This window comes from Helianthus annuus, chromosome 17, assembly GCF_002127325.2.
Source record: "Helianthus annuus cultivar XRQ/B chromosome 17, HanXRQr2.0-SUNRISE, whole genome shotgun sequence".
NCBI classification, from domain to species: Eukaryota; Viridiplantae; Streptophyta; class Magnoliopsida; order Asterales; family Asteraceae; genus Helianthus; species Helianthus annuus.
The window spans coordinates 129,766,849-129,784,053 of NC_035449.2; the positions used below are offsets into that span (position 1 = coordinate 129,766,849).

The 17,205-nt window shown below is 40.8% G+C and overlaps 3 protein-coding genes across 3 annotated transcripts; 2 read left to right on the forward strand and 1 right to left on the reverse strand.

The window, feature by feature from the left end:
• The first annotated feature begins 2,481 nt into the window (after positions 1 to 2,481).
• Positions 2,482 to 2,941, forward strand: LOC110924272. Its single transcript, XM_022168300.1, has 2 exons — positions 2,482 to 2,653; positions 2,721 to 2,941. Exons 1-2 carry the CDS (start codon positions 2,482 to 2,484, stop codon positions 2,939 to 2,941), a joined length of 393 nt encoding a protein of 130 aa, XP_022023992.1.
• Positions 2,942 to 2,977: 36 nt separating this feature from the next.
• Positions 2,978 to 3,841, forward strand: LOC110924273. Its single transcript, XM_022168301.1, has one exon. It carries the CDS (start codon positions 2,978 to 2,980, stop codon positions 3,839 to 3,841), a length of 864 nt encoding a protein of 287 aa, XP_022023993.1.
• Positions 3,842 to 4,582: 741 nt separating this feature from the next.
• LOC110922304 (ribosomal RNA-processing protein 17) lies at positions 4,583 to 8,978 on the reverse strand. Its single transcript, XM_022166621.2, has 5 exons — positions 8,876 to 8,978; positions 8,500 to 8,692; positions 6,641 to 6,746; positions 5,043 to 5,184; positions 4,583 to 4,935 (listed from the first exon to the last, which is right to left on the reverse strand). Exons 2-5 carry the CDS (start codon positions 8,616 to 8,618, stop codon positions 4,700 to 4,702), a joined length of 603 nt encoding a protein of 200 aa, XP_022022313.1. The 5' UTR covers positions 8,619 to 8,692; positions 8,876 to 8,978; the 3' UTR covers positions 4,583 to 4,699.
• Between the last annotated feature and the right edge of the window lie 8,227 nt (positions 8,979 to 17,205).

Consider the following 17,205-nt stretch of genomic DNA (forward strand, 5'->3'; position numbering starts at 1 on the left):
TCAGCGGGCACGGCCCCGTGTTGAGCTCTGCAGAAGCTAAAAATCTAAGAAAAATCCTAAAAAAATCAAAGAAAAATAAAAATATGATTAGGCCGTTGATTCCTAACTTTCTTAAAATCCTTGTGTCCCCGGCAACGGCGCCAAAAACTTGATGTGCGTGAAGTGTAATATATTTTAGATGTATATTTAAGCCCCTTTTTACACTTTTAGCCAAGTTTTAAATTTATAAAACACGATATTTACTAACACTAAACACACATATGGGCAAGTGCACCCATCGTGGACGTAGTATAGTGTTGGTAAGATACCGAGGTCGTCCAAGGACACAAGAGCTTTTAATACCGGTGTATCCTCAACGTCTAATCAAATCAAAAAGTGAGAAAAATGTTTTAAACTAAGAAAAATAAAAACTAACTAAATGCTGAAAATAAAAATAAAATAAAAACAGATAGACAAGATGAATCACTTGGGTCCGACACGTGTATTAGTATAACCTTTGATTATTTTCGCACTTTTGCACTTGTTTAAGAGATTATCTTAGTTATTGTAGTAGGCCCCTCTTTTGAAGGCGACGTTACCCTCAACCCAGTAGTTTGAGTCAGCAAGGATACAATCCTAAAGGGTCGGATTATTGAAAGATAATGAATTAAGTTATTAATGCAAATTGTGGTAGGCCCCGCTTTTGGCGGTGACGTTACCCTCGGCTAAGTAGTCTGAGTCAGCAGGGATACAGTCCTAAATAGCCGGGTTATAGTATTAATAGTAGTTAACTTATGAGGGGGTCAAAGAGTTTGATCCCCGCCATCCAATATCTATGGGCATTGAAGGAGATCCTACTAAATTTGACCCAGGTCCCAAGCAGGACCTCTAAACGCTGAACAAGGGCAAGACCCTTACCAAACCGTTCCCTTAACCCCCGACCAGGTAGCCAACATACCTCCATATAGACCGTGGAGATATGAATGGTGAAAATCTTTTATTTTATATAGACAGTAAAATAATGCCAAGACACCACGGACAAACGATAAGGAAAGATCACTTTCAACATAAGTAACTAGTTATTAAAGTCATTAATACAAAACCAAATAAAAAGTGCAAAAGATTAAAAATAAAAAGTATTATACTAAACACTTGTCTTCACCAAGTGATGTAAGAGACTTAGGCAAACATGGCCTTGATTGTCAAGAACTTTTACGATCAATCTTGGATCCCGAGACGACTCACACACTCTACGATGGACAATGGATGATGGTGGTGGATGATGGTGTTATGGTGGTGGTGGGTGGTGGATGAGGTGTGAGAGAGGTGGTGTGCCAAGGGATGAGAGAGAATGAAGCCAAGCTCCTCTATTTATAGGCTGAACAGAAGGCTGGACACGGCCCCGTGTCCGCTGGACACGGCCCCGTGCTCGTCTGACATTCTCTCACTTCATTAATTGTAATTGCGAATTACAATTAATGCGCCTGCTGTACTTTCACCACGCCCCCGTGCTCGCTGGACACGGCCCCGTGGTGGGCAATGGAAGCTTCTACTAGTTTGTCTTTTCTACTGCTTCCTGGGCACGCCCCCGTGTTCGCTGGACACGGGGCGTGTTCAGACTCTGTTTCTTCTCCTTTGCCTTGGGAGGTGCCGTTGAGGGTCCGGGCAGTCCACTTTTGTTCCTTTTCTTGTATTTTATGGTAGAATTAGTTGTCTTTTTGCTTCTTTTGTGATTTTGAGCTCATTTCATCCTGAAAATACAAAAGGAAGACAAAAACACTCTTTTTCCAACATTAGTACTTAAAAAAGGGTCAGTTTTATGCCTTAATTGATGTGATTTATATGTTGCATTTTACACACATCAGTTACTCTCGGCAACGTAATGAGTGCATGTTTGGTAGTATGGGGTTTGAGTGCACCACCAGTTTATGGTGCCAGTGGTGTTGTTTTTGGATGAGCAAGAGAAGATGAATGTTATGATTAAGCATATGAAGAGAGTAACCTTCATAGTCATTGTTGTGTTTGGATTTATTTTTTAATTTGTGTATTGCTTTATTAGTCAAACGTTTGTTTGACCATCCAACTCAGGGAAAGTTTGGTCTTTTCATCCCCATAACCATCCTCCACGTCACCATCTCTCCACGAACCCGTTACAGCAAACTCATGACACCCCACCAATATCCTTTCAATCAACAAGATCACATAAGACTAGAAGGTATGGAGGCCGGCTGAGGCCCGGCTAGGACCGGCGCCGGTCCCCTACACCGCCCCCCTGGGGCTCGGCTCGGCACAACCGGCACCCCACAGCCGGGGTAGCCGGTCCACCACATTCAAAAACTAGCCGTTATTCCAACGGCATTATTAATAAAAAAATTCATTTTTTTCTATAAAACAACCTATTTTCATCATAATTTCCCCACTTTCAACCCAAAACCCTCTCACTTTTATACCATTTTCTCCCCACTTTTATAAAAAAAAAAAAAAATTAGCTTTTCATCCACAATGGCTTCTAATCCTTGGTGGCCCTCGTCTTCGGATGACGAAGAGGAGATGTTTTTCGCAAACGCTGTGCTACGGGCGGGGCAGATTCTTATTGAAGAGGAAGAGGAAGAGAAAGACTTCTCGTCTGAAAATGTTATTACCAGACGAATACGGATTAACAGAGACCGCCAAGGTTTATCATTACAAAATTTCATTATCCTTATTTTTTTTAACTCGTATTTATATATTTTTTACGACAGGAGCGCACGAGAAATTGGTGAACGATTATTTTTCGGATGAACCACTTTACAACGCCGACATTTTCAGGCGCAGGTTCCGAATGAGTCGCCGCTTATTCACACGGATTGCTAATGATTTGGCGGGGCTAGACCCGTTTTTCACGCAACGACCTGATGCTCGAAATTATGAAGGGTTCACCACGTTACAAAAGTGTATTGCGGCCATTTGCCAACTGGCGTAAGGGACAGTGGCCGACGCTTTGGACGAGTACTTACAGATGTCGGCAAGAACTACGCGGGAATGTTTGTATCAGTTTTGCCATAATGTGGTGAAACTGTATAGCAAAAAATATTTGCGGAAACCAAACGCATATGATGTTCAACAGTTGTACCAAGCTCATGAAGCAAGGCACGAGTTTCCGGGAATGCTTGGTAGCATTGATTGTATGCATTGGGCGTGGCATAACTGCCCGACTGCGTGGCGCGGCCAATATACGCGAGGTGATCACGGCTATCCAACCGTGATACTTGAAGCCGTGGCATCACAAGATTTGTGGATATGGCATTCTTTCTTTGGTCTCCCTGGTTCACTCAACGACCTCAACGTGTTATACCAATCGGCGATCTTTACCGATGTCGTTAATGGAACCGGTCCGGACACACGTTTTACAGTTTCTGGGGTTGAGTATAGACGTGGGTATTATCTTGCTGACGGGATATATCCGTCTTGGTCTACAATTGTAAAGACTATTCCATATCCCGAGGACGAAAAAAGGAAAAAATTCGCCAAGCGTCAAGAAGTTGCAAGAAAAGACATCGAACGTGCTTTTGGTGTCTTACAAAAAGAATGGGCCGTCCTTCAACAACCGGCACGTGCGTTCACACCGAAAAGGTTGCGCCTTTGTATGTACGCTTGCATTTTGCTCCATAACATGATTATTGAAGACGAAGGTCGGACGATTTGTGAGTATGATGAGAATGCATCTTACGGGAACACTGTCCCGGTTGATCCGCCACAACAGGATTTAAACTCGTTCTCGCTAACCGACGACTTCACGCATGCAAACCTTCAACAGGATTTGGTAGAACATATTTGGAACAACGTTAACATCGGGGACGGTGACGGAGACGAAGACGAGTAGTGTAATTTTTTATTTTTAGGAAATGTAATTTTTTTTTTCCGAAATGTTTTTATTTTTATTTTTAGGAAATGTATTTTTTTTTTATTTTATGAAATGAATTTATTATGTTGTGTTATGTTGTATTTATTAAGTTAATAAAAAAATTAGGAAATTATAAAATATTAAGGTGAGGCCCTATCCTCCACCCCCTCAAAAGTGAAGGAGGCCCATCCCCTACGAGCCGGTGATGTGGCGCCTAGGTGGCGGCCCATCCTTGTGGGGATGGACCTCACCATACCCACTAGTCTAAGGGGCTGTTTGTTTACCTCTTAATGAGACTCTTAATGGTTCAGACCTCTTACTGATTCAGCACTTAATGGTTCAGATTGTTTGTTTCACGAGCACATGTCTGAATGGTTCAGACATTTGCCTCTGAATGGTTAAGATTTATACAGAGTCTGAATGGTTAAGACCTCTAATCTGAATTGGTCAGACATTTGCCTCTGAACGGTTAAACATTATACATGCACTTAATGGTTTAGACCTCTTACTGATTCAGCACTTAATGGTTCAGACCTCTTACTGGTTCAGCACTTAACCATTCAGATGTTGCCAAACAGCCCCTAAGTGCCGGGAATACGACTTTCAAGGGGGTTGAAAGCAAAAACCAATGAAAGTTGTTGACCTCTTCAGGAGGAACTCTTACGCGTACCACGGTGCCACCCCCCTTGAAGGTTTACTACATCAACTTAACATAAGCAATAACTAAAGAATGCACACATCATGTAAACTACGCATTAATAATAGTAATCTGCATACGACAACCAATTCAAAGCTACAAACAAGAATTTTCGAAAATTTATAAAAGTATCCCAACCATTAGTGCCTCTTTTCGACCTTTGTCTTACCCTTTCTTTTATCCCTTTTGGTTAGAGCCTTTGGGCGCGATCTTCTTCTCTCAACTTTCTTCAATGGCTTCTTCTTTATCACAGGTAAGTTCGGCTTCTTTTCCGACCCTAAGGTCAATTTGGGTACTTCAGCAAAGTCGTCTTCACGAGAGATCTCACTTGTAGTCACCATGACCTTGACATTACCAGTGTCGTACACTTTTGTTCCTATAGTCAACAGGAAGATAATTCAGAAATACGTCTTAACGACTTAACTAACTTGAAATATTCTCGAAAGCATCAGAATAACTGTCAAACACAACTCGTGCACATACCAGAAACCGATGTTGGATTCTCCTCCCCTTCATCATTGTTGTTGTCTTGTTCATCGTCTTCTACTTCATCATTTTTATTAGATTCACCTTCTGGATCAGGTGCAGCCCCACCGTACAGAACGTACTCTCTGTCTAGTTTTCTCTGTCAAAAAAAAAAAAAGTACAAAATCGAAAGGTGGTAAGTTTAATGACAGGTCTATTTTCTACATATTGAATTCATTTTGTGTACAATGTTTTTATAAGCAGGTTTTAAAACATGACATATGTGCATTACTGGATTAATTTCATAATTATAAACTATGCAGTTAATGCGGTAAAATATCGGATATCGGTCAAGGACCGATATTTGGAATATAGGTTATATCGGTGGGATATCGGTAATTTTAATAAAATGCAGAATTTATATATATAGCAATTTAACACCAATAATTCAGTGATATATCGGTTATATCGGTCAAATATCGGTTATATCGTCAATATCGCCGATAATATCGGTACCGATATTTGACAACGATATTTTACTAAGGGACCGATATTAACTGCATGGATTATAAATCATAAAGAATATGTCATGAATATGCAACTATCTTTTTTAACTAATATAAGGCCAATAATATATACATCGAGAAATTAGACGCACCTAAGATGTCAAAAATACATATTCAATACCAGCTTCTGTATGTCATAAATACATATTAGAAGCAGGGGTGTTCAGTATTCGAATCAGACAAAAATCATAATTCAAACCGAACAAATCTGCTTTCAAATTTTAGACTCCGGTTAGCAACCGATTACAATTCAGATTTCGGTTTTTAAAATGAATGCGAACCACAGTCACCTAACTCGCGGTTTGCTCCGGTTCAGGAACGTGGTTCGGGTTCGCGATTTGCTAGATGGGACGAATTCGGTACGGAGGGGGGTAGGTTCATTTCGGTACAATCCGGTACAGTGTACCATTGAGTCCGGTTTGATATACACAAAGTAAAACAGAAATTACTAAATTCATAAATCCAAATAACCAAAATCCAATATTAATATTACCAAATAGAAAACTTAAACATAAAATAAAGTTCTGAAATTCTAATCTAGAAAAACCGAAGTAGAAGATGTGAAATTGAAGATGATATTGGCCCTTATTTACACATGATTCTGTTATAATTTCTCCGTAAATTGTTTATCGAAATTGGAAGAATTAAGGAAATGAATAGTCGCTGGTTATACGTATTCTGGGGCTTTCCCGCCAATTTTATACGTACCCACAGTGACGGTACGTATTAAAAACGAAGCAAAAATCAAACTCCAAAACGGATTGAATGTTGAATCGAAACCCTAAATTTGCGAATTAGAAGCGAATTGGGCCGTATGCTTATTCCGTATGGTACGAAACGTACCAATTTGAAATACGTGGGGTGGCCAGCGAATTTGTTAACTATGATGCGAACATTGTGATTTTCTAAACAAACCGATCCGAACGGTGTTCCGAATTCGGTTGGAATTCGAATTCACTTTCAAAATAACCAGATTCAAAAAACCCGATTCACATGACCGGAAAACCGATTCGATAAATATCTCTAGTTAGAAAGACATCAATGCAGTACCTTTTTGCGCAGCTCAATACGCTTGCGACGTAAGGCTTCCTGTTGCTGATTTTGTGCTTCCTTTCTCCTCTTCTTCTTTCTCTTGTGAAATCCAGTCACGAAATCACTATACAATACACACCCGTTTAACAATTAGATTGTAGATAAAAAAAACATAGCTTTACTTGAACTGTATTTATCTAAATTGGGTCAATTTTATTTTATTTTTTTTAAGAAAAAGAAAAACTAGGTAAAAATAGGTCGGATAAGTCGAAAGTGCGGAAAGTCTCCGAAAGTCTAAATCTAATGCATTTCAAAGATTTAGATTTCTTAATGTAAAAAAAAATTGTTTTGTAATCAAGACGAACATATTATCTATCTAAATTTTTTAAAAGAATGATTAAGAAAGTGTGGCTGACCGTTGACCCGTCGTTATTTCTCTCACATCAAGTAAACTGACCTACTACTATAGTTTTCTCACCACTTTGAGTTATCAGTAGTTTACTGCTATTATTTTCGGTACCTTTTATTTTGTTAATTATTTAATTAATTCCCTATGTAATACTACTGTATGTTATCCCCAGAGGACCAGAGACCCTACCATTTGAGTTGCATTTCATTGGGTACGTTTGTTTGTTTATTTGTTTTTTATGAAGTAGATTGACCCTGAATTAGATCTCTACTTCTTCTAACACTATATGATAAGATCATCCGCTCATGAAACAAAAACAAAAAAAGTTTATAGGTCTTTTTTAAATTTTAACATACAAATATTGCAGCTAACAAATTCAAGCCAAAAAATCTACACATACTTCACATTTCATAATAAGTAAAACTAAAATGTGCGATCTTGCCAGTTGCCACATCATCATATGCTACATATCTATAATGGTTTTAAAAAACGGTTGAGGTGTGCGCCTCAAGGCGAAACGGCCAAAAAATGATTCTGACGCGCCTCAGGGGGTTTCTACTGTTTGTGCGCTGGACTGAGGCGCTAAAAAGGCTGCGCCTCAAGTGCGCCTCAGATATTTGTTTTTGATGTTTTTGCGTCAATTTCAAGCAATTTATGTCTTTTTTATGTGTGTTTTTGATTATTTTGATGAATTTGATGATGAATTTAGTTAGTATTACTATTTTTATAAGATATATAATATTTATATTTATTTTTTAATTCCGCCTCGGTTCGCCTCAAGGCTTACGCCTCGTGAGGCGAAGTGAAAACGCCTCGAAACTCGTTTCCGTTTTTTTAAACCTTGATAATATATATCGCGAATTTGCAACTATCTCAATCAAAGACGAGCTACTCTATTTGTTTACAACTTTCTTAATTTTTTTTCACGTCAAGTAAAAGGACCCCAAATCAGATCTTTACTTGTTCTAACACCACATAAACACGGTCATTACTACTCATCAGGATATGAAACGAAACGTTTTAAAAGTCTGCTTCACTTAACACAAAAATTTCTTGATTACATCATAGTACAAGAGGTGTTCATCAGTCCGATTTTCGGTTTAGTCTTATTAACCAAAAACCGAACCAAATAAGATTAGTGTTTAACCGAACCAAATAAGATTAGTGCAAACAAATACCCCTACATCATATCATACACCATTTTAACATTAAGCTCCATGTCAAATATTGATTTATCAACTAACATATTCAAGCCAAAAATCTACACATACTTCACAATGTGTGTGTGTGTGTATATCAAATTCAACAAATCATCAAGAAATAAAATTTGCATCAAAACAAGAAGAGATTGCCCAACAAACATAGAAAGTATGGACACACCCTTTGACTATTAGGGTCAAATACATCGTCTTAATTAATAAAATTTTGATTTTTTTTTAAAAAAAGGGGGTTGATTAATTGATGATACCTGAGGCCCTTTTCATCGAAGGAAATCGAAAGGGCTTTGTTCTTGAGAGCCCTCTTCTTGATATGGTGAGCTTGTACGCCATGCTGTTGTGATTGTACATCGTCCCCGTCAGCCTCCATAGCCACCGGCGGTGAACAAATGCCAAAACCCTAAAGGTTTTGTGTATGGGGTTTGCCCCTTTAGGGTGTATATAGTGCATGTTTGGCTTAGCTTATTTTCAACTTTTGAAAAGTCCTTTTGGCCAAAATAAGTCAGGAATTCCTGACTTTTGCCAAATCCCTCTCACATAAGAAGAAAAGCCAAACACTTTCAAAAGGACTTTTGCCCTTCAAAAGTCCTTTTACCCTCAAAATAAGGAACCCCAAACACCCTCATAACTACTCTTTTTTATTAATTATTAAACAGTTGATTCACCTCGTTACAATATTGGTATGATAGCGATACTTTGTATAGCAATAGAAACCATAAGAGATAAAAAGAAAAGATTGATTTCAGATTGTATAAGTTCGGGTTGTCACGGTATCTGTATGGTGTTGATACGCGCTATAGCTTATTACACTAAAAAAAAATACTCTACAGTGAACACAACTGCGTTTTCTACAACATTTATACCAGAGACCATAAAAACGAATAATGGTATTGATACCAAAGTCAATGGCGGAGCTTGACCAAAATTTTCGAGGAGGCGTAAAGTGATGGGAACCAAATATTTTTTGTCCTATCGTTATGTTTTGGGTCAGGTCGGGTTGGTTATTCGATTCAAGTCGGGTCAAATAATAATAGTTCCAAACAAAACAAAGTGCATATTTAATAAACTAACCATCATTTATATACAAAGTTTATAAATATTTAGAATATACAATTTAGGAAAAATAATCGAGGGGGCGATCCTATATAATTTTAAAATTTTCGGACGAAAAATCGGAACTTATACACTTCTAACCGAAACATTGGGGTGGGCGGGTGCACCCCCGTGCACCCATAATACTTTGCCACTGACCAAAGTTGTTCAGGTGATATTGGTTCGGTTCATCACTTGAAAGAGAAAAAAAAATCAATTATATTTGACCCGCTTGAATTTGAAAAAAAAACATTTATTGAAATGTAGATAAAATTAAGAGTAAATTACTTTTTGACTCCTTGTGTTTTAGTGGTTTTAACTTTTAACCACTACTGAGGCTGAAGCTACTACAGAATTTCGGGACGAAATTCCAAATCAACGGGGGGATGATGTGACACCCCAGGAAAAACAGTAAACGACACAACTTACCTAGCTTCCTCAGTAACCGCATGCTAAATTTCGGGACGAAATTTCTTTCAAGTTGGGGATAATGTGACAACTCGAGTTTCCGAGATTCCATTTTCGCATTTATTGCACGATTAACTGTTTGTTTAGTTGGTTACTTATACAATTTGTTTGCATTGTAATTGTATACGTTGTGACTCGATAAAGTGTATTGTGAATATTGCAAGGTTATGTGTTATTTTATGAAAGATTTGACAAATACATGAACTTAGTGGTGAAACTGTAAATTATATTGAGATGGGTGTACTTATGTAAAAGATGATACTTAGGGGTGAGTAGAGTAGTTAGTGAAATTCCAATCACTCTTAACCCTAACCTCCTCCCTAATCATTCACTAATCATCTCACAAACCATCATACGTATCTTCAAGACTTCTCTACAACCCTCTCTTGCAATCATCTTCTTCATCATTGGCACAAGCTCTCAATCATCACTCTTGATTCCTCTCCTTATCTAGAATCAATCCAAGGTAATTGTTTAATGATTGTTTGTTGTTATTAATCCTTGATTGTGTGGTTCATGTAAACCCTAGTTCTTCACATAATAGTTCTGTATTATTGATTGAATTCTGATTATTGTGAAATGATTTTGATTAGTGTGTAATCATTTGCCTGATGTTAAGATACAAGATATGTTAGAATTATTGATTGATAATTGGATTACTGCAATGCATATGAATGAATTAGGGTTTCCTGATCGTATGAACGTAACTGTTCCAATGAACTTGAATATTCGTGTGACTGATTGTTGACCTGAGTTTTATGTAATGTTCACTTGTCCGACGTTTACATAAGATATAATGTCCGAATTTTTTAAAGGACACAAGAGGTCCGAACTTTGTTGAATCACATGATGTCCGAACTTTGGAATATAACAAATGGTTCGAATTATTGTGATGTTTACTTGTCCAATGTTTATAAGGACATATGGTCCGAATTTCTTGAATTACATGAATAGTCCGAATTTTAAAAGAATGGGGGATGGGTGTCCAAGTTTTAAAAGGACAAGAAGTCCGAATTTCATATGGTGCATAAGGGAGTCCGACCTTTTAAGGATATAAGGGGTCCGAGTTTTGTGGGGAAAGCATAGGTCCGAGTTTGTTAGTAGTGGGTGTAATCCGACTTTTGTTTAATGCATGATGTCCGACTTATGTTGCTTGTTGAGGGTCCGAACTTTGGTAATGGGAGAAAGGGGTCCGAGTTTTGTAATTGAGGAAATGGTCCGACTTTTATAGTGTTATACATGATCCGACCTTTTACTTGATGTAAGGGGGTCCGAATTTATGTAGGTGATGCACATTGGTCCAAATTTTTTATAAAGGGTGATGTGTTGTCCGAGTTTGTTGATGCTATATGTATGAATAAGTGAATAAGTGTTCTGAGTTTACTTGTAAACACTAGTGTTAGAGCCTACTGTATGTTCTGTACATTACAACATGCTACTGTACGCTACTGTATATGACTGTGTGATACTGTATGTATGAACAATCTGTGTCACATTATTCTGTACACGATTATCACACAAATCACAACTGTTTAGACAGCAAGGACTTGTAAACCCTAATTGAATGTAAACACTTATATTAAGTTTATGTGCAATGTACCTTAGGTCGTGTGTAACGGGCCTAACTATTTATTAATACTAATAACATACCGAGCAAACCAAGGTGAGTTCACATTCTTTACCAAGGCATGGGATTCCCGGGGTTGGGAATGGGATTGAAGGAATAGATTTGTACTTACACTGTTACTAGACTATCTATCATCGTCCTCAGATGTGCAGGACACATACGTAAAACCTACGTATACTTGTACTCATCACTGTCCTCAGGCTGCGAAGGACACTCACGTAAAACCTACGTGAACTTATACTCACTACTGCCTCGGTTGTGTCAGGCACTTACGTAAAACCTACGTAAACCCCAGCGTACCCCTGTCCTCGGTTGTGAAGGACACTTACGTAAATCCTACGTAAACCTTGTACGTACTACTGTTCTCAGGTTAAGAAGAACACTTATGGTTACAAATAGTCTAGTGTATATGCAACATGGGAAGCCCCCACCAATAGAATATACTATCGGCCCAGTAGAGCCGCATGTTACAGACGAACTTACTATTACGCACTTACTTACTGTGAACTCGCTCAACTAGTTGTTGACTCTCTGTTACATGCCTTGCAGGTCGTTAGGTATACATGGAGCTTGCATGGGGAGGCGCGGTCGTTGTGGACAAGGATCGTGAATGCTTTGATTGAACATTATGACATTACATACTTATTTATGATTGGGCTTTTACTCATTTGCTTCCGCTAAACTTTGTTATTACACTTATGTTTTGGAACACCTTTCATATGGATTGGTTTGGTTGAATGACAAATACTCTTACTATTTACGTTGTTCTATATGATTGGTGGCTTGATCCTGGTCAGTCACGCTCCCAAGCGGTGATACTCCGCGGGTGGATTTTGGGGGTGTGACAGATTGGTATCAGAGCCATTGGTTATAGAGAACTTGGTTTTAATAAGGGAAAAACGTTTTTATTAAAACCAGACTATAACCAGTACAGTGCTCAACGATCCACAACGACGCCTCGCTCCACGTGCAAGACTCAACATCCTAGGTAATAAGGTTTATGTTTATTGCCTACATGCTAGAATTACATAGAACTTTGCTCGTGGTATGCTTAGATTACATTGCTCACTAACTGTTATTGTTTGAGAACACTTGTGTGCTTACACTCTTCTGTCATCGCACTATTCGCGAACCTTTCTCACTTATGTTGCCTTTGATGTGAAGATCAATGGCCGGACGTATTAACTTGAGTCAAGCCCAGTTGACGGCTCTTATCAACGAACAAGTTGCTGCGGCACTTGCAGCTGCAAACGCAGGAGGTATACCCTGCAGTCGTAACTCATACTAGGATCTTTAGATCCTACATTCCTAAACCAACTCTTGTGTTTAACCTTGTCCTATTCTTACATTAGGTCAACCCGCTCAGCAACCTGTTTGCACTTTCAAGAACTTCATGGACTGTCGTCCTAGCACGTTTAGTGGCACTGAAGAAGCGGTTGGACTCCTCCATTGGTTCGAAAAGCTTGAGTCGGTATTTGAGATGTGTGAATGCCCTGAGGCTCGCAGGGTGAAATACGCCACTGGTACTTTAGAAGGAATTGCGCTGACTTGGTGGAACGCGCAAGTTCAGATTTTAGGGTTGGCAGCTGCTAACGCCACCCCTTGGAACGATTTCAAGGAACTCATCAAACGAGAATACTGCACACGTGATGACATCCACAAGTTGGAAGTGGAGCTCTACCATCTGAAAATGACAGGGTCGGAAATCGAAGCTTATACGAAACGGTCAAACGAGCTGGCCATCTTGTGCCCAACTATGGTGAACCCTCCAGTCAAGCGCATTGAGTTGTACCTCAAGGGGTTAGGACCTGAAATTCAGAGCCATGTGACATCGGCTAACCTTAATAACATCCAGGATGTTCAGCGTCTAGCTCATCGCCTCACGGATCAGGCAGTGGAACAGAACAGGCTGCCTAAACGTATCAGCGCTGCAACTACCGTTACCACTTCTGCTACTCCTGCTACTCCCAGTGACAACAAGAGAAAATGGGAGGGGGATTCCAGCAAAGGTTCAGCTTCAGTTCAGTCTCAGGTGCAGCAGCGAAAGACTGACAACTATCAGAGCCCTGGTCAGCAATCTTCGGGCAGTCACAGGTAGGGTGGATACCGAGGAAACCTTCCAAGGTGCAACAACTATAACAGACACCACAGTGGCCAGTGCAACAAGGGTCGCTGTTAGAGATGCCTCAAGATGGGTCATGAGGCCAAGGATTGTAGGAGCCCGCGGCCTGCGACTCAGAATCAGCAGCAGCAGCAAACACCGCAGAATCAACAACAGGGCAACAAGGGATGTTTTCGTTGTGGCGCTGAAGGTCACTTCAAAAGACACTGCCCTCAGTTGAACCGAAACCAGAACAACAACCAGGGCAATGGGAACAACAATAATGGGGGAAACAACAATGATGGGAACAACGGCGCAAGGGGTCGTGCATTTGTGCTGGGGCAGGGTGATGCCAGGAACGATCCCAATGTAGTCATGGGTAAGTTTCTTCTTGACGACTTTTATGTTACTGTATTGTTTGATTCGGGTGCGGATACTAGCTATGTGTCTTTGAAAGTGAGTCAAATGTTAAAACGTGCACCAACTCCCTTAAACACCAAGCATGTCGTAGAGTTAGCTAATGGTAAAAATCTAGAGGCCACACACATAGTTCAGGGTTGTAATCTTATCCTCGCTGATCAAGTTTTCTCTATCGACCTCATTCCTATAGTTCTGGGGAGTTTCGACATCGTCGTTGGTATGGATTGGTTATCCAAGCAGCAAGCAGAGATCCTATGTAAAGAGAAGATCATTCGTATTCCCCGTTCTGGTCAAGAACCTCTCGAAGTTCAAGGCGACAAGAGTGGTGCCGTGGTTGGCATCATCTCCTTCCTGAAGGCTCAGAAATGTTTGCGAAAGGGGCACACTGCCATTTTGGCACTAGTTACTGATGCATCAACGAAAGAGAAAAGAGTAGAGGATATACCAGTTGTACGCGAATTTCCTCAAGTGTTTCCTGAAGACTTACCTAGTCTACCACCTCATCGCCAGGTCGAGTTTCAGATTGAACTCGCTCCTGGAGCAGCACCAATAGCCCGCGCACCGTATCGATTAGCTCCAACTGAACTGGAAGAACTGTCAGAGCAACTGCAAGAGCTCTTGGATAAGGGCTTTATTTGTCCTAGCTCTTCGCCTTGGGGAGCTCCAGTACTATTTGTGAAGAAGAAAGATGGAACCTTCAGGATGTGCATTGATTACCACGAACTGAACAAGGTCACAGTGAAGAACCGCTACCCTCTTCCACGAATTGACGACTTATTCGATCAGTTGCAAGGGTCGAGCTTCTACTCCAAGATTGATCTGAGATCGGGTTATCATCAGCTGAGAGTCCGGGATGAGGACGTCTCCAAGACAGCATTCAGAACACGCTACGGCCATTACGAGTTCCTAGTCATGCCATTCGGGCTAACAAACGCACCGGCAGTCTTCATGGATCTTATGAACAGAGTATGCAAGCCTTACCTAGACAAGTTTGTGATTGTTTTCATTGACGACATCCTGATCTACTCCAAGAGTCAGGAGGAGCACGAGCAGCAGTTACGTCTTATCTTGGAACTTCTTCGAAAGGAACAACTGTACGCCAAGTTTTCAAAATGCGACTTCTGGCTTCGTGAAGTCCACTTTCTAGGCCATGTGGTAAACAAGGATGGGATTCATGTTGATCCATCCAAGGTAGATTCGATCAGGAACCGGCCTGCACCGCGTACACCAATGGAAATACGCCAATTCTTGGGTTTGGCGGATTATTACAGACGATTCATTAAAGACTTCTCAAAGATTGCACAGCCGCTTACTCTACTGACACAGAAGGGTGTCACCTATCGTTGGGGCAATCCCCAGGAAACCGCTTTTCAGCACTTAAAGGATAGGCTCTGCAGTGCACCTATCCTCTCATTGCCAGAGGGCACGGATGATTTTGTGGTCTATTGTGACGCATCGATACAGGGGCTTGGTTGTGTATTGATGCAGCGGGATAAAGTTATTGCTTATGCTTCGCGCCAAACTCAAAGTCCACGAACGGAACTACACGACGCACGATTTAGAGCTGGGAGCTGTTGTTTTCGCGCTTAAGATATGGCGACACTACCTATACGGTACCAAGTGCACTATTTACACCGATCATAGGAGTCTCGAGCATATCTTCAAGCAGAAGGAATTGAACATGAGTCAACGACGATGGGTCGAGCTACTTAATGATTACGAATGTGCCATCAAGTACCATCCAGGCAAAGCCAACGTTGTGGCGGATGCCCTCAGTCGAAAAGATACTTTACCTAGACGCGTGCGAGCACTACAACTTACTATTCAGTCCAGTCTTCCTGCACAGATACGCGATGCTCAGGTGGAAGCATTGAAACCAGAAAACGTCAGGGCTGAAGCCCTACGCGGCTTAAGGCAACGATTAGAACAAAGGGAAGACGGCGCCTACTATGTAACGGGGCGTATTTGGGTCCCACTGTTTGGCGGTTTACGAGAACTTGTGATGGATGAAGCGCACAAGTCTCGCTACTCGGTACATCCTGGTTCGGATAAGATGTACCACGATCTTAAAACTACGTATTGGTGGCCAAGCATGAAGGCCCTTATCGCAACCTACATCAGCAAATGTTTGACCTGTGCAAGGGTCAAAGTTGAATATCAGAAACCATCAGGCCTACATCAGCAACCCAAGATACCGCAGTGGAAATGGGAAGAAATTTCCATGGACTTTGTTACCGGCATGCCTAGATCCCAGCGTGGGAATGATACCATTTGGGTGATCGTGGATCGACTCACAAAGTCTGCTCATTTCCTGGCTATTAAGGAAACGGATAAGTTCTCTACTTTAGCAGACATCTACTTGAAAGAAGTTGTTTCGAGGCACGAAGTGCCAACCTCCATTATTTCGGATCGGGATGCACGATTCACTTCAGAACTATGGCAAGCGATGCACAAATCTTTTGGCTCACGGTTAGATATGAGCACAGCTTATCACCCTCAGACGGATGGGCAATCTGAGCGCACGATTCAAACCTTAGAAGACATGCTTCGGGCATGTGTTATCGATTTTGGCAGCAGCTGGGAAAAATATCTCCCTTTAGTGGAGTTTTCGTACAATAACAGTTACCACACCAGCATTCAAGCCGCTCCATTCAAGGCATTGTACGGACGTAAATGCCGGTCACCTCTCACAGGTCCAGAACTTGTAGTTGATGCTACTGAACAAATTGCACAGATACGACAACACATGACGGCAGCTCGAGACCGTCAGAAAAGTTACGCTGATAAACGTAGGATACCACTCGAGTTCCAAGTTGGGGATCGACTGCTACTCAAAGTCTCACCCTGGAAGGGTGTGGTTCGTTTTGGTAAACGGGGCAAGCTCAATCCACGGTATGTTGGACCGTTCGAAATCATCGAGAAAATAGGCAAAGTGGCCTACAAACTGAATCTACCAGCTGAACTCGGTGCAGTTCACAATGTTTTCCACGTGTCGAATCTGAAGAAGTGTCTGTCAGATGAGACCCTCATAGTTCCTTTGAAGGAACTCACTATCGACGAGCGGTTGCAGTTCGTTGAGGAACCAGTTGAAATCACGGACCGGGATGTTAAGGTCCTCAAGCACACTAGAATACCTCTTGTGCGAGTTCGTTGTGTGACAACTGTGATCTGTAATCATCGTATTATGTAAAACAATGTCCGTTATCAATAAAACAATATGCTTTGGTGTTATTATGTGTATTTTGGTGT